At 59.1% G+C, this 17,084-nt stretch overlaps 1 protein-coding gene across 3 annotated transcripts in view; it reads right to left on the bottom strand.

Moving 5' to 3' along the window:
- Positions 1-57: 57 nt before the first annotated feature.
- CUX1 (cut like homeobox 1) overlaps positions 58-17,084 on the bottom strand; it is a 358,424-nt gene continuing 341,397 nt past the window's right edge. For all 3 annotated transcript variants that reach the window (XM_047712793.1, XM_047712792.1, XM_047712791.1), the window contains exons 15-23: positions 8,551-8,678; positions 7,882-7,948; positions 7,097-7,209; positions 4,079-4,195; positions 2,803-2,886; positions 2,531-2,587; positions 2,100-2,180; positions 1,266-1,330; positions 58-985 (exon numbers count right to left, since the gene is read on the bottom strand). In XM_047712793.1, the coding sequence (XP_047568749.1) occupies positions 916-985; positions 1,266-1,330; positions 2,100-2,180; positions 2,531-2,587; positions 2,803-2,886; positions 4,079-4,195; positions 7,097-7,209; positions 7,882-7,948; positions 8,551-8,678 (782 nt within the window). In that variant the 3' untranslated portion in view covers positions 58-915. The remainder of the gene's footprint in view (positions 986-1,265; positions 1,331-2,099; positions 2,181-2,530; positions 2,588-2,802; positions 2,887-4,078; positions 4,196-7,096; positions 7,210-7,881; positions 7,949-8,550; positions 8,679-17,084) is intronic.

The following is a 17,084-nucleotide window of genomic DNA, read 5'->3' on the forward strand; positions in this document are numbered from 1 at the left end:
CGCTGTGGGCCCCCACCGGCCGCCTGTCCCCCCAGAGTCACAGAGCATGGCCACCAGCACAGCTCAACTACGTGTTTATTTGAAATGGGCAAAGCTGAACGTGCAAGTGTAATTCTACCTTAGGGAGATCAGCCAGTGGCCCCAAGGTGGCCATGCTAGGGTGGTCCACAGCCTGTTCTGTCTTGGCTGAGAAGCGCCTGGGCCCCTCAGACCAGTCCTTAGGTCTGAAAAGCCTGGGGCACACGGGCTCACCAGAGATCCCTCCTTGCCTAGAAGCTAAAATATCTTGCTAAAGAAGAAAGCAAAAATCACAATGGGTCTGGGGGCAGGGAGAAGGTGACAGAAACTATCCTATGCCCTCCGGGGCTTCCCCTTTTCTTGGGGTAGGGTGGGCTTGGTGACAAAGCCTGCCGGCCTGTGAGGAGGGGCCCTCTATCTCTTGAGGGGAAGTGGTGGTGGTAGATCGTAGGGGAGCCCGAGGGGATCCCAGACCTGGCACAGACCTGGCACAGAGAGACCCAGGGGACCCCACCCAGATGAACTGTGCGTGGCCAGAATCAGCGAGGACCCAATCAGCATCATGGCTGGTGATGGGAGGGGACGGCCACCAGGGCTGGTTGGTGGTAAAGTTGTGGATGGGGACCCGAGCCAGGTCACCAGCCCAGGATGGGGCTGAAGGGGCCCCCTTGACTCAGCCTGGCTGGGCCTTGGGGGCTTCTTGGACCTAGGGATCCTGATGTGGTTGACATTCTCGTAAGAGTTTCCAGGGGGACCTGGGACCTCTGGCTCCGGAGGGTGGAGGGCAAGGGCTGTTTCTGTGGGGAATTCTCTGGGGAAGTCTAAGTCATTAGAAGCAGCCAAACAAGCAAGGGGTGGGGGGCACAGCCATCAGTGTGCTGGGGAGGCCCGGGGACATCACTGCCACAAGTCACCGGCTGCTGCCCCATTGTCATTCTCATGGAACTTGTGCAGGTGATCGGCGAACCTGTTGGGGATAGAAACCTTTGCTGAGAACAAGGGTAAAAAGGAGAGGGGTGTGTGTGCATGCCTGTATGCACGCTCACGCACATGTGTGGAGGGGGAACGGAGATCCCCAGGGGGTGTGCTCCCTATGTCAGGGGAGGTGCTGGGGAGCCGGGCGGGGGGAGGGGTGGGCCAGAGTGGGCAGCAGTGGTGGAAGGCTGGGGGTGGGGGACACAGGAGGGGCTCGGTGGTGCCAGGTGGGGGAATAGTGCAGGGCCATGGGACTCGGGGGCTGTCCTCACTTCTTAGCACAGAAGGTGGCACAGTCCCTCTCCATGCTCTCGCTCCACGCCAGCTTGTAGAGCACCTGGCCAGGCAGAAACACAGTGAGCTGTCCGTCCCGAAGCACGGCCCCTCCTGCAGCCCGCCTCCAGCCCCCCGAGCCTGGCCTCCCGGGCGCGCATGACTGTTGTCCTGGCCCAGGTCCCAGGGCAGGAGGGTCTTAGAGATGCCCCTGTGGCCGCCTGTTTCACACACAGTCAGACAGGCCTCGAGGTGGCAGTACTGTCCTTGCCATTGCTGTGTGGGACACTGGCAGGCCGGGACCTGTTGGCTCCTGGGGTCAGAGTTGGAGCCCAGGCTAACTACGGAGGGGCCATCCCTCCCTGGGGCCTTACTCGGGACAGGAGCCTCCGGGGCTGGAGGCTTCCACGGGCCCGCCTTGCCCTCTCCGATTCCCTGACTCAGTGGACTTGCCGACATCCCCAGGACAGTCACTCTGCACTGCGGGAGATTCAGTTCAAGATGTCCCTGCTTGCGCAGCCCAGCCAGCTTTTCCTTAGTGACGTGAGTCACACCTGCCTTCCCGCCTGCCTCGGGCCCCCACAGTGGTCATGCCCTCCCACACACCCTCCAGAGCGGAGCCATGGGTGAAGTCAGCCAGGCCACTTCCCCAGAGTGGCTGGACTGCTGCCCCATGCAGAGAGCCTGAGGGGTGGGCTTGTCGTCCCCCTGAAGAGGAGAGAAGTGGCCAGGAGCAGACAGTGTGGCCTGGGCTCGTCCCAGGGAGCCAGGCTGACCTTGGTGGTCCAGGAAGCGTGGTGAAGGCATCCCTGGCCGCCTGCCTGGATACTCACCAGGAAGACCAAGCAGTGCAGGAAGAGTGTGTAGAAGAAGCCAATGGTGCGCGCCATCTTGTTGGAGAGAACCAGTCGCCCCTGGGGAGCAACAAGGTATGGCGTGGGGGTGGGGCAGGCGTCACCCACCCCTGGAGGGCCGCCCCAGGTTCCAGCAGAGAGGGCAGGGGTCTCCCACTGTGTAGCCTGGGAATTTGGGCCACAGGAATTCTAGGGAATGGCGCCCCCTGTGGCACAATTCCAGAACCTTCCAGGAACAGCAGCTGTCCGGGAGGGAGAGGGACCCTGTTCTAGGCCTCATGGCCAGTCTCGGCAGGACCTATGAGGGGTGAGCGGGGTCCCTGGGGCTTCTCCAGATGGCACTGAATGCAGGGGTCTTTGGAGGCCCCCAGAGTCAGAGCTTCTGGTGTGTCGCAGAGGAGGGAACTCACCATGCTGAGCGTGGCCTTGTCCCAAGGGCTCAGGCTCAGATACTTCCGCTGCCGCTCCTGAAGGGGGAGGGAGGATGAGGGGAGGACCCCAAGGGCCCCAGAAGCCCCAGCCTGCTGCAGAGGGGGAACCCAGGGGGCTGCCGGGGTCCTCCCTGCTGTCCCCTTCCACTCAGCGTGACACCCCAGGCTCGCCCAGCGAGGGTGCGTCCTGCACGCTTCCCCGCGGCCCGCCCACCGCCTGGCCAGGGAGCAGCCCCTGCAGGCTCACACACCCGCTTGCTGAAGGAGGAGAAGGGGTCCAGGCGTTCCTCGTACTGGGAGGAGTACCGCAGCTCCGTGTCGTCACTGCCACCGCTCTGTGTGAGGAGGAGAGACCCCGTCATTCAGGGCCCACCAGGAACAAGGCCGGGGTAAGGCATCCTGAGGCTGGTAGGAGCACAGGGGAGCCTCAGTTTCCCCATCAGCACCACGCCCTAGAGCTGGGAGAAGGCTGGGTGACAGCATGAGTGTGGCCGGGGCCACACGTCCAGGAGCCGTGCCCGAGTTCGGAGACTTCCCCGCGGGCACTTTCCCGCGGGCTCGGGGCCAGGATGACTGGGGGCAGGTAGAGGGAACTGAAGCCCATAGAGCTCTGGGGCCAAAGTGTACATCACAGACAGGGCCGGGCCAGTGGGGGTCAGTGGGGGCCAGTGGGGACAAGTGGGTCTGGGAGGGGTTTGCGGGGAGCATGCAGGGTGGCTGTGGGCAGAGGGAGGCACCAGAGGCGTGAGCCGGGCTCCCGGATGCCAGCAGGGCCCTGGGTACCAAGTACTAGTTAGCACAGAGTCTGGCGCCCTCTGGTGGCCCAAGTGCAGCTCCAACAGGTGGAGTGGGGGATGGGGGGAGCTCTGGTCCTGGGGAGGCCCCCACCCGAAGGTCCCTGCTCCCTGCGCTTCTATGGGCCACCCTGTCACCCCACAGTCACAGAAGGGTTTCCTCCCACGAGGGGGTCCCCTGTGAAGTCTGGGGGCTGAGAGAAGCCAGGGAGGGCCCTCAGATGCCCAGAATGGAGTGAGTGGGGTTTTATTCTGTTTTCTTGATTGGTTTGGGGGATATTGGACCAAAGTCTGGGTTTTTTTTATTTGTTTGTTTTTTGTTTGTTTTGTTTTTTAAGAATGTGAGTTTAAGACATACGGATTCCCCAGGGCCTCTCCGGCCCGCTCAACGGCCCTGTGGTTTGATCCCCGGATCCTGGCTCCACTAGTGGATCACTCCCGTTTCATAGAGGGGACAGCCAGGCCCATGGGTCCACCAGCCCTACCTCTTGCTGCCCCTCACTGCTTCCTAGCTGGTTCTGATGAATGAACCTGCACAAAGCGTCCACTGTGGGGGCTCTCCCCAGCTCAGGGAAGAAAGCTGCCAGGCTGGGCGGGCTGGATGGCCTCTGGGGGCCCCGAGGCCCAGAGCTGCCCAGCAGGTCACTGCTCTCAACTCTCTCACCTTGGAGGGCCTGGTTGGCCTCTCTCCTTGCCTGGTACGCCTGGGGCTGCAATCGGGGAGGGCACTTACACGGCCTGGGTAGCTCTGCAGGAACTTGATCTTCTCGAAGAGCTTGATGTTGTCTGCACGTAGGCTGTCCAGCTCGCTCTGCAGGGCCTGGATAGTGTGCTGGGCCAGGCGGTTCTCCTGGGGCGGGGGGAGGCAGGTGGGCGGGCAGGCACGCAAGGCCCACAGTGGAAGGGGTGGGGGGGGAGAGGCTGCCAGACCGGCGCAGGTCCTGCTCATCTACCCGGAGCCCCTTCTTGGCCTGCGGCCATCTCCCTGACCTTCTAGACTCTGGCAAGTCCCCTTCTCCTCCTGTGACCCCCACCCCAAGCAGAAGACAGATTTCGAGCCAGGTTCCTTCATTTCTTGTGTGGGTTTGTTTATGGTATCATCAACCTTTGAAAGAACTATCGAGATATAATTCACTAAAGAACATCACTGTCTTTAGGATTATTTATTTATTTATTTATTTATTTAGTATATCCACAGTGAATACGGTGAACCATCCCCATGATCTCATTCCACAATACGTTTATGAGCCCAAAGGAAACCCCCAACCCATCACTCCTTCCCTCTTCCCCTACCCCCTGGTCACCACTAATCTTTCTGTCTCTTTCGATTTGCCTCTTCTGGACATTTCATATAAATGGAGTCAGACGCTACGTGGTTTTAATGTTTGCCAATCCAGGAGCAAATGAAAGGGGACCTCAGTTTTCAGCTTATCCAAATGCATAAGTAGGTGTTTTCTTCATACTGTTTAAAACATTCAAACGGGACTGAAAAGTACACGGTACACAGTAGTAGGGCGATTCCTTAAAAAATGAAGCCTAGGGGCGCCTCAGTGGCTCAGTGGGTTAGAGCCTCCGCCTTAGGCTCCGGTCATGGTCCCAGGGTCCTGGGATCAAGCCCTGCATCGGGCTCTCTGCTCAGCAGGGAGTCGGCTTCCACCTCTCTCTCTGCCTGCCTCTCTGCCTACTTGTCATCTCTGTCTGTGAAATAAATAAATAAAATCTTTTTTAAAAAATTAAAAAAAAAAAAAGAAGCCTAGAATTATCACGTGATTCAGCAATTCCACTTCTGGGCAGCTACCCGGACACCCGTGTTCATGGCAGCATGGCTCACAGTAGCCAAAAGATGGGAGCAAACCAAAGGCCCCTTGATAGATGAACGGATAAATAAAACTAGGTACACAGTACAACAGAATACTGCTCAGCCTTAAAAAGGAAGGACCTTCTGACACCTGCTATAACAGGGATGAACCTTGAGGACATTCTGCTCAGCGAAATACGCCAGCACAAAAAGACAAATACCGTAGGACTGTACTTACATGAGGTCCTAGTGTGGTCAAGGGACAGAGACAGCGAGTAGAGGCGTGGTGAACCGGGGATGGGGGGCGGGCGGGGGAAATGGAGTTAGTGTTTAGCGGGGACAGAGTTTCAGTGTGGAAAGACGAAAAAAGCTCCTGGACAGGGATGATGGGGCTGTTTGTACAACAACGTGAATGTACTTAATGCCCCCGAACCGTATGCTTAAAAACAGTTAAGACGGCAAATTTTATGTGTTGTGTGTTTTACCACAACTTTTTTTTTTTAAAAGATTTTATTTATTTATTTGACAGACAGAGATCACAAGTAGGCAGAGAGGCAGGCAGGGGGGCGTGGGGGAGCAGGCTCCCTGCTGAACAGAGAGCCCAGTGCAGGGCTCGATCCCAGGACTCTGAGATCATGACCCGAGCCAAAGGCAGAGGCCCAACCCACTGAGCCACCCAGGCGCCCCTTACCACAACTTTTTAAAAGTTAGTACCGGATTGAAAAAAACCTAGATTTTTGGGGGGCGCCTGGGTGGCTCAGTGGATGGAGGCCCACATTGGGCTCTCTGCTCAGCAGGGAGCCTGCTTCCTCCTCTCTCTCTGCCTGCCTCTCTGCCTACTTGTCATCTCTGTCAAATAAATAAATAAAATCTTAAAAAAAAAACAACTACCTAGATTTTTAAAGCAAAAGGTAGAACACTAAGACACTTTTCCTTCTACTTCATCTGTTTTGAAGGCCTCCTTTTAAGGGCTGCCCATTGCGTGGCTGTCCCTAGTCCCTGAGGGGAGTGAGTGTGGATGTTTCCAGGCCCTGCTGCGAGGGGCGGAGCCGACCATCCCTCCTTTGAAGCAGATCACAGGAGGTTGGATGAGGCTGGCTCAGCCTTGCCACTGGACCAGCAGCAGGCCTTGCCTGCCGTGGGCACCCAGTCAATGTCGGCTTCTCCCTGGCTGAGCTTGGGAACCCCAGGGGGTCAACTGTGCGTTTGGAGAGGAAGAGTCTAGAAATTTCATCATCAGCTCAGGCAGTGACTCTTCTGAGAAGGATGGAAAGCTTCCGGCCTCCTGTTTGCACCGCGAGAGCTCAGGGATGACCCAGGAGGGCTCTGGGGGATAGGGAGTCTGCAGAGTCCCCAAGGCTGGGACAGTGCCCCCTCCAGGTACACTTCTGGTCTGTCCCCAGGCCCTCTGCAATCTGGGTGTGGCGTGCACTGCCTCTGTGCGCATGCCCTGGCCTGGGCCTTTGTACCCTGATCACCCTGACTGTCCCTTGCGTCCCTTGCTCATTCTCCTTTCATTCCCTCCCTGACTCCCTCTCTTGTATCCTGTTCCCCCTTCCAGGACCTCTCTCCAGTTGTCTTCCCAGGCCAGGTTCCATCCCGAACTGGCTGCAGAGTGACCCTTCTTACGCTCCATTCTGACAGTGTCACTCCCTTGCTTAAATCCTCGGGTAATGCCTCAGCCCAGCAGTAGGGCCCTCTGTGTCTTATTCCTGCAGCCCTGTCACAGGCTTTCGGGCTTGTTGGCCCCCTGTCTCTGCTCACCTATCTCTCCTCTACTTTGAGCATCTAAGTCTTCTTTCAAAGCCCAGTGTGGCATAACCTCCTCCAGGAAGCCCTCCCTGACTGCACACAACAAATCTAACTCCTCTGTGGTTTATGGTCTGTGACACATCTCTCTGCTCCCAAGCCTGTGGGTCCAAGGGACATAAGGGAGGGAACAATGCAACTCACGGCCTCTAGCTCCTGGTTCCGGGCACGGAAGCGTTCCCTCTGGCTGGAGATGATGGAGAGAAGCGAGTCTACCTGGCCTTCGGGGAGGGCGCCACTGGCCGGTGCTGAGGGTCCTAGGAGGTGGAGGGGAGTGGTGGGTTCTCAGGTCGAGTAGCCCCAGCCCAGAGGGAGCTCTGGCCAAGGGCCATGCGGTACAAGGCACAGGCGTCTGAGCACAGGAGCTGAGAGGCTGGGGAAAGGAAGGGCTATCCAGGGGAATAGGGATCCGAGCAGGGGAGGGCCCCCGTTCCCAGTACTTGGATCTGAGACCCTCGCATCTGTCAGATGAGGTGCCCCGTGCCTGGGGAAGCAAAAGGACACTGGAGGTACTGGGAAGCCATGAGAGGCTCCCTCCAATGTCCCGGCCCAGCAGCCCCAGGTTCCTCCTTGATCCTGACGCCGGAGGAGGCCACCTCGCCAGCAGCGCTGGGAGCTCTCTGGCTGTCTCTCTTGCCGTGCCAAGGCCTCCCTGGGGAGCTTACCACGACCCATCAGCCATCGACAAGCCACTGGCAGGGCAAAGGGGGCCCCGGTCCTAGGCGGGGTGTCACGCTAAGGCATTGAAGGGCGGACCCAGCCCCCCTCTTTGGTTGCTGCTGCATTGCTAGGACAGGGGGCCTGACCGTCTTGGAGGGGGAGGTGCTCTTTAGGGGTCACGGCTCAGACTGTTGTGCCCGTTCTCCTCTCCCTGCTTCCACCCTGCCCACTGCCGTGTCAGGGACGGAGACGGGCCAGCCCCTCCTTACCATAGAACAGGGCGGTGGCCTCCTTGATGGGCTCCGGGATCTTCTCCAGGCCGTGCTCAGCTGCGCCCTGCAGGGGGGAACAGGCGTGACCGTTCCCTCTGTGTCGCCCAACGTACCCTTTCAGGGTGCCAAGCAAACGGGCGGCAAGGACCAGGTGGGCGGTCTGGCGCCGGGACTGGGCCGGTGACCACAAGGGCTCCCAGAGGGAAGGCTGGGCATTGGGTTGACTCTGAGGCAGGACCCCTGTGGTGGTGCCTTCATGGACCACTGGGCCCTGCTGGGCCGGCCCTGCTGCTCTCTCCGAGCCCCATTTCTTCTAGAAAATGCGGTGGGTGCAGAGCGACCCCCAGGACCCCGTGGGCTCCAGCCTTCCGCGATCCCTGGGCCTCGGGTCCTCTAGCTGTGGGATGGGTCGGTCTTCCTGCCTGGCTTCTGCCCACAGCTCTCAGGGTGGAGGTCCCAGCCTGGCCCTGTGCCCTGTGGCCTGGCGTCCTGAACCGGGCCTCTGTGATGAAGTGCACAGGCAACACCGGGGCTGTGGGCGACAGCCCCGTGGGTCTTGTGGGGGCAGGGCCCGAGGAGCCGGCTGGTTAACCTGTGAGTTTTCCTGGGTGAGAGCTCAAAGCCTGGGGTGGGTGGCGAGGGGGCGGGCCGGAGGGGGCAGCTCACCTCGGCGTCCGGCCGCTGGATGGTCTGGATGGTACTAAGGTCCTGCTCCAAGCGGGCGATCAGCTCCCTTTGCTCGGCTGCCGTGGCCATGGCCTCGGTGACATGCACCTGCAGCTCTGCGCAGCGCCCTGTGTCAAAGGAAGACATGGCCATCAGAGGGAACCTGGTGTGGCCCGTGGTGCCTTCCCCACTCTGCCTCTCCGACCCACAGCCTGAGGGCTCACCATGAGGCCAGCCAGCAGGGCCACTCCTGGCCCTAAGAACTCAACATGCTCCTGAACTTCTCCAGGCAGGCGAGGGAGCCCAGGGTAGGGATCCAGGGTTCTCCCTGGCTCTGCTGTGACCTGCCGGGAGCCTGGCCAGCCCGACCGGCCCCTTGCCCTCTCGAGGCCTCACTTTGCCTCTGTCAAGCCAGGCAGGGACATGGAACCCAGCACATCCCAAGTTTCTGCCAGGGCTGATGCTTTGGGATAATGACCAAAGGCAGGAGTGGGGGAGAAAGGAGGGGCAGTTGGGGGTGGGCGGGCCTGCTGTAGATCCAGCAAGAGGTGGATCCCGCCTCTGGAGCTGTCACCAGACTCGCTTGGCCTCAACCCCAACAGGCTCCAGCCCAGTGAGGGGGATGGGGCGCCCCCCTCCCCACAATACCCTGACCCACACGGTCTCTAACTCCCCCACTGAAGTGCCAGTGGCTGTCTTTGCGATAAAATCGAACCCAAAATAATTCTGTATGGAGACCTTCCTGTCCTTTTGGAGGGTGAGAGGTGTTGGGAAAGTCTCCCAGTCCAGGCCCCAGGGAGGGGTGGGTGCCAGAAGTAGGGAGGACAGCTGGTGCCGGGTGCCGGGGGTGGGGGTGGGGGGCAGCCCGGGGCCTCATTTCTGAATGGTGGCAATAGATCTTGCTTGGCCACCAGGGGGCTCTGTGGCACCAGAAATGCACAAAGGCTCCAGGCTAGGGACAGAGTCAGGAGGATGGCCCTCTACCTGCTCTGTCACAGGGATTTGCCCAACACCACGCGGCTAGCTGACCTGCCCGCCAACCCGGTCTTGGCTGCACTCAGCGTCCTGAGCCAGGGTGGGGGGCCGCTGACCTCACCCCCCCTGCCCTTCCTGCTCCCTCTCCTAAGTGCCCGCTGCATGCCAAGCTCTTTACACATCTCGCGACAAGCCAATCAGTCCAAAAAAGGTGACCCCCATTTTACAGATGAGGAATGGAGGCCTCTTGGTCCAGGACCAAACCCAAGGGTGTCCCCTCCTGGTTATGTCCAAGCCCTTCCCCCACAGCGGGGTCTGCACTGGTTCCGGCCCTGAATGGACTTCTGCCTTCACGCATTGGTGCCTGGCAGATGCTGGTGGAAGTGAGGGACCAGAGATGGGGTTCAGGGAAGAGGCTGGACCTGAGGGGCCCAGGGTCAGGTCATGGAGAACGGGGTGGGGGTGGCAGGGTATAGTTGGGGGAGCTCGAGGTCCAGCCGGCAGTGTGCATGTAGCGCGGTGCCGAGGGGACGGAGGGGCCGATAAGGCACCAGCAAGATGATTGCTTGCGCTGCTGTTTTAACCGGCACGGTCTTGGTCAGGCCCCTGGGGTCCGAGGGGTGCCCGGCCCGGGGTTCCCGTGCACTTGTGCCCATGCCCTCTCACTCTTCTGGGCTGCCCCAGCTGGCGGGTGCCAGGCCGTTGCCAAACGCTGCTGCACCTGCCCCCAGATACTGGGGTAGCTGTTGAGGGGCTCTCTGTGGGGAGCAAAGCTGAGTGTCGGGAGTGGCCATTCCCCTCAAGAGGTGGCTCTGGGCGGAGCTGAGGGCTGGCCGGCCCGCACTCCCAGAAGGCATGGAGCTTGGCTGCCCGTGAGACACAGGGAAGAGGCTGGGAGAGGCAGGGCAGCAGAGGTGATGCGGTGAGGCTGAACGGAGGCCCCCGGTGTGGTGGGATGTGGAGGCCGCAGAGGCAGGGCCAGGAGCCCAGTTGGACCCTAGCAGCGAGCTGTCACCCCACACTGGGGGGACCGGAAGCAACTGCACGTGTGGGCATCTACCCCAAAGAAGAGACCTCAGTTACAGACCCTGCTCAGAGACCCTGTCCCGGAGCCACTTAAATCTGCTGTGTCAGGGTCCCCTGGCTGTTACCCCTATGCTTTCCTCTGTCTCCTCTGCTGGGGGAAGGAACAGCCAGACCAAGAAGTTGGGGGGCACCTTTTTGGGAGACCACTTGGTGTCAGGGGAGGTCCTGAGCTGGACTCCACCAGAACTGGGGCAAGGCAGTAGAAGGTGCTGGAGACAGTTGTGACCTCTTTGTCATACAGAACCCAGGAGGTGAGGCCCGTGCCTGGAGCTGGTTCCCCAAATGCGGAAGGGGTGAGCAGCCGCACGGTTTGGCTTCGGTGAGTAGGAGGTACTAGTGGAGTGGCTAAGGGGTCATGTGGATGGGGGAGTGGGACCCACGGCCCGAGGCCAGAGATGCAGGTTGGGGAAAGCTCAGGACCGCCCTATGCCCCCCGGCCAAACCCCCCAGGGTAGTGAACATGGAAGCCCAGAGACAGTCTGCAGTGAGAACGGCCAGAACCTTCAGGAACGCTGACATTTTCACGGGTGTCCCAGAAAAGCCCCTGAGAGGAGGTGGCAGGAAGCAGTGGGAAATCAGGAGAAAGTGTGTCAAAGTGCCAAGTCGAAGAGGGACAGTCGGTGAGTAAGGAGGGGTCCTTGGGGTCTCCAGAAAGGCTAAGCAAGGAGATGGAGCGTAGCCTCTGGTCAAGGTGGTGGTGGGACGGGGAGGCAGGGGTGTGGAGGGACTTGGGAACGAGCCCACTCTGGACAGATGCCAGGTGGGCAGTGGCTGGTGCGGGGCAGCGCGCTTGGGACTAGGGCACAAGCAGAATGAGGGGAGGGAGACATCAGGTGGGGGCAGGTGTGTGGGCGGGAGTGACGGACAGACAAACGCTAGGGGGATAGAGAAGACCCCTCACCTCTGCAAGGTGGCCCATGTGAGACGGGCCAGACCACCTCCCCCTGGGAACGTTCATGGGAACTCGTCCTCTGGGAAGAATCTGGGAAGGCTGCCTCGGGGGTGCATTTCACAGAGGGGGGAAAGAAATCAAAGCAAAGTCAAGGTCAAGATTTAAGGGGCCTGGCTATGACTTAAGGTCAAGGCACGAGTTCCTTCTTTTTTTTTTTTAAGATTTTGTTTGTTTGTGAAAGAGCAAGAGAGAGTGAGAGTGAGAGCGACCGCAAGCAGGGGTAACAGCAGGCAGAGGGGGAAGCAGGGTCCCCGCTGAGCAGGGAGGCCGATGCGAGACTCGATCCCAGGACCCTAGGATCATGACCTGAGCCGAAGGCAGATGCTTAACTGACCGGCTACCCAGGCGCCCAAGGCACGATTTCTGACTGTGGATCGATTAAATGCAAAAACTTATCACAATCGAATGGCAGACCCAGGAGCGTCGTGCTCACGGCTTTCCCACAAGTGGGGGACACTCCTTATTCAGCCACCTGCACGCCAGGTGGGAGCACGGGAGCGGCTCCTCACCCACCATCTCTGCACCTGTCTGTCCCCACAGGTGGCCGGAGACCAGTGCTGAGCACTCCTGCAGGCACAGCCCCTCGCTCCTACGCGCGGGGGGGGGGGGGGCCCAGCCAGGGTCCCCCCTCTCTCCTGCGACATCGGCTAATGTGCTCCTTTCCACAGGCCACAGGAGCGTGTTGGGCTGCCCTCTGAAACACACACACACACCCCCTCTCGACTCTACTTCCCCTCCTGCAAAACTCTCTGAGGAAGTTAACCTGTTCTCAAGTGTCCACATCCTTAAACCTTTCGCTTCTGACTTGGATGCCCGCTACGCTGACTGTCCTTGCCAAGGTGGCCGATGGCCTCACGCATCGCCGTGTCCCCATCCCTCGTCTTCCCGACGTGCCAACTCCTGGCTTCCGGGTCACTGCGGCCTCTTGGGCCTCCTGCCTGGCTGGCCGCTCCCCGTCTTTCCTCTGCTGCTACGTCTCCCTGCAAAGCTCCCAATGCTGCGGGACCTGGGAGCCGTCTCCACATGCCACTCTCCCGTCCTTCACTCCAACCACCTTGCATGTCCTCCAGGCCACTCCTCTCCCTACGCTCATTGCATGGAGTCCAGACCGGTCCGAACTGAAGCCCGATCCCTGCTCCTGGAACCTGCTTCGCCCCAGCAGGCCCCCCTTGGCACAGCCGGGGAGGTAGAGTCCTCAGGGATGGCAGAGCAGAGGCCAGGCGCCGCTCAGTGGCTCAGCCCAAAGCCCATCCTTGGCTCTTCTCTACCGCTCCTTTCATCTAATCTGTCTCCAGTCCTGTTTTTGGCTCCACTCTCAAAAAACATCCAGAATCCAATCACTTTTGGCCACTGTGTCACCTGGTGCAAATCATGGCCTCGGGTTCTTATGGCAAGAGCCTCACAAAGCAGCAGCCAAAGAGAGCCTTTTCAGCAGTCAGATTAGACCATACTCGGTCCAAACCCTCCAATGGACCCAAAACTCTACGATGGCCTACAAGGCCCCATCTCCCGCCCTACTTCTCCCTCCTCTCTCTGACCTGGCTGCCCCCCACTCTTGCCCTTGGTGGCTTTGCTTCAGCTATTCTGGCTCCCGGGCACCTTTGTACCACGGGACCTTTGCACTCACTGTTTCCCCTCTGCCTGGAATGTTCTTACCTCAGGCATTGGCATGGTTCACCCCATCCCTTCTGTCAAGACTCTGTTCACGTTACCTTCTTAGTGAGGCCTACCCCAACCACCTGATTTAGAACTTTCACCCCTCACCTTGCTTTTCCAGTTCCCCTTACCTTGTTTATCTCCTCTAACATTGACCACTGTCTAAGGCACTATGTAATTCACTTGTACTCAGTCTACTGTCTGTCCGTCCCCTCTGAAAGGCAAGCTCCTTGTTTGTCCCCTACTATCACTGGGGATCAGTGGCACAGTGAGCCCTCCATGTCTATCAGCTGATGGGCTGTGTCCATTCCTCCCAGTCGGGAAGCACCCATTCCTTTAGGTGGAAGGCTGCAAAGGGATTCCCGGGGCACGGCCTCCTGGGCTGGGTCCGAGCTGGCTGGGCCTTGCTTGGCCTGCTGGCCTCTGCTGGTCCTGCCAGCCGATAACTGCTCAAGCCTCACTCAGAACCCTCTGGGCCATGCCCTGAATCGGGACTGCAGATCGACTACCGCCAAGCCCCAGGGAGACCCTGCACTTTGCAGAGGGGTGCGTGCTCGCTGGAGGGGCGGAGCGGGGCACTTTCTTCCTGGCTAGGATCCCCGTGCCCCGAGCACAGCGGCAGCCACTTCACTACATCCGCTTGGATGGAAAGAACAAGCCTCACCCGAGAGCCGCCACCTCCAGAATCTGTTTCGTTCTCACCAACAGTGTGGCTGACCCACGCCACCCGTCCACCCTGCCCGCGCACGGGGGCTCGCTGTCCCTCTGACTTGCCACATTGCAGACTCTGTGCCCCTGCTTCCCCTCACTCTGGGGTGCCCCCCCGTGTCCTGCAAATGCCTTTTCCCATTTTAAGGCCTGGGTTGTGGTTCTGCACTGCTCTGTCTCCCCTCTGGGCTGGGAGCCGCTGGAGGCTGCCAGACTCCCAGCCTGGAGCACGTCCCTGGCACATGGCGGTTCTCGGTGACTATCTGCTGACTACGGCCGTCAAGGAGCCCCAGACTCCTCGACTCAGCACTGCTGACATTTGGAGCCACGTCATTCTTTGTTGGGGGGTCAGGAGGCTGCCCTACGCCTTCTATCAGCATCTCTGTCCTCTCCCCTCTAGGTGCCATCGGCGCTGCCCCAAATGCCCCCAGACGCTGCCCAATGCCCCAAGGGGCAAAGTCCGTCCCCCTCCCCTGGTCGAGAACCACCATCCCAGAGAATCTGCTCTCCTCCAACATGAGAGGCTCTTGGGTTTGGTGGGTCCCGGGACAGGGAGCAGCCTCAGCCGATGTCTCAGTCAGACGGAGCCTCTAAGAGGAAACCAGCTCTGTGGACGGCGCAGCCCCCCTCTCCCCAGGACTGAGGCACAGGGAGGGGACTTCCTTCCTGTCTGTGGCCGAGCCCGGTGTGGCAGCTTCAGCCACACAGGAACTGAGACTTGAATTTTTAGCAGAGGCCAGAGAGAGAGAGCTGCTGGGTATGGGGGACTCGGCTGCTCAAACTGCGGGCATCACGGGCACCACTGCGCACCACGGGGGGTGGTCAGGCCGCAGCCACCAGAGCTCTGGTAGCCTGCACTCCCATGTAGGGGCTCCTCTGGCCCCAGCACAAGGTGGAAACGACTTTGACCGGAGGGAGCTGCTCTAGTCACCAAATTCGATGACACAACGCCCACACCAACCGCCAGCGCTTACAGGTCCTGAGTGCCTGCCGTGGGCTCGGGCACTGTAATGGACACTGGGGTCATCACTCGCTCCCCCCATCCCACCCTGGCAGCCCCGCGAGTCTGGCATTATTCCATCCCCTCCGCAGAGACAGAAATGGAAGCTCAAAGAAGATAAGTTCATTCATTGTCTCAGAAAGGGTTTCCTGAGTTGACTAGGTTTTGCCCAAGGTTGCGCGCCAGCCAGGGAGAGAAGACGGTGGGACTCGAGTGCACTGCCACCCGACCACACAGAAGGGTCCCAGCACCTCACTGTGAAGCGATTGGGGTCCTCCAACCTCACTCCCCGGAGCCCCCCACTCCACTGTCCCTAACAGAGCAGCCTTTCAACTGTCCACAGACCAAGTTCTTGAAAAAAGAAAAAAAATGGCCTTTCCTCTGGACATTCTGAGAGCCCAAGCTTCCTGGAGGAGGCAGTCGCTTCTGAATGCCCGTCCCACACTGGGCACACGCTGCGCCTCCCACTTCCTCCGACGTGGCTCCCCCCGCACTCGGGGGGCCAGATGCACATTAAGGGTGTGGTGACCAGTAGCCCTCCCAGGCAGCACCAACACCAAAACAGCTCTCAAAAGCCCTCGGGGTTCTCAGCTCAGCCCCGCACCCCTGCCCAGGCACCAATGCCATGCCCAAGAGACCAACAAGCTCTGTGCCCCCCAAAGCCGGCACGCTAGGCATTGTGGAGGCGACGGTAACGTACCCCAACCCAAGGCAGCCGCTCAGAGGCCCTTTCAGAAACACACGCAGACAGGATCTCAGCGGATGCCTCACACACCGATGATTACTGCTGACCCTTGGACAACACGGGTTTGAATCACGCGGGTCCACTTACACGCGGATATTTTTTTACACTTCCCTAGTGTAAATGCGTTTTCCTTGTGCTTTTCTTAATAACATTCGTTCCTCTAGCTTAGTTCATTCTAAGTATACAGTATATTATACGTATAAACACAAAATACGCGTTCAGCGACTATGTTCTGGGTAAGGCTTCAGGTCAGCAGTAGGCTGTTAGCAGTTACGTTTCGCGGGAGTCAAAAGCTACACGTGGGTTTTCAGCGGCGTCGGGGGTTGGTGCCTCTGACTCTTGTGTTTTTCAAGGGTCAACTGTATGTCCTCGGGTGGCCTTAGCCTATTTCCTCGAGTCATCAAACAACGCACATCATTTTATCCAGACCCGCTTAAGCACAGGGAGAGGGAGGCCACACACAAGGAGGCTGAGACTCTGCCTGGATCGGGGGGCACCACCCCGTTGCAGTCAGAGCACGAAACCTTGCTCCCTTCTCTGTCTCGGGAGCTGGCCGTTTACACAGAGCCAGGCCTAAGGAACCATGTGCAACTATAGTTTTGCTTAATTAAATCCTACTTTAAAAGCACCGGGGGAGACTCTCTGGGTTGGAAGTCTTTGTGCCAAGTGTTCTTTATTTTTATATTTTTTACATGTTATTTGTTAATTTAGTTAACAGATCTTTAAAGAGGGGGGGCATGCCTTAACTAGCCATCGGAGAAGTAGCAGAATGTTAGGGGAGTCAGACTGGCAGAGCTTGGTCGGTTTTATCCTCATTTCTCCCATCTGTGGGGGCAGACATCTGGGGACAGCTCTAGCCACGCTCAGGTCTGACAGATAAGACTCAGGGCTGCCCAGAGCACCTGGCATTGGCAGGAGACTGCCCCGGGTTTGCGGGGGCTTCTCCTACTGGAGGGAGGACGGCTCATGCTTCTGTACCACATGTGAGAGCGTCACATTCTGAAACCGACAAATTAATGCACATTCTGAAACCTACAAATTACTGCACAACAAACCAATTTCCCCTGCCCCGTCACACATCGGTGAGGATGGCAATAATTTTCCAAACTTCTAGATTTCAAGAGGAGAAACCACCTCAGTCACAAGCACGTGGACCACCTAGCCACCAACTCTGCAGAGCTCTCTTGCATCCAGCCCCGAGCGCTGGCCAGAGACCCCCTTCTCAGGAGCCTGATCGTTCCAGAAACCCACCAGCGCCATTTCCTCCTCTCTCTTTCCACTCACTTGGCTCGCGTTACGGGGTACCCCAGGACTGTCTTTGACATCAGGATTCAGGGACCAAGTGAGAGACAACCCCCGCCCCCCCAACCCCACGTACACAGATTAGGCTAGGCCAGGCCACTGGCTGGGTG

This window comes from Lutra lutra, chromosome 18 (assembly GCF_902655055.1).
Source record: "Lutra lutra chromosome 18, mLutLut1.2, whole genome shotgun sequence".
In the NCBI taxonomy this organism is placed as follows: domain Eukaryota; kingdom Metazoa; phylum Chordata; class Mammalia; order Carnivora; family Mustelidae; genus Lutra; species Lutra lutra.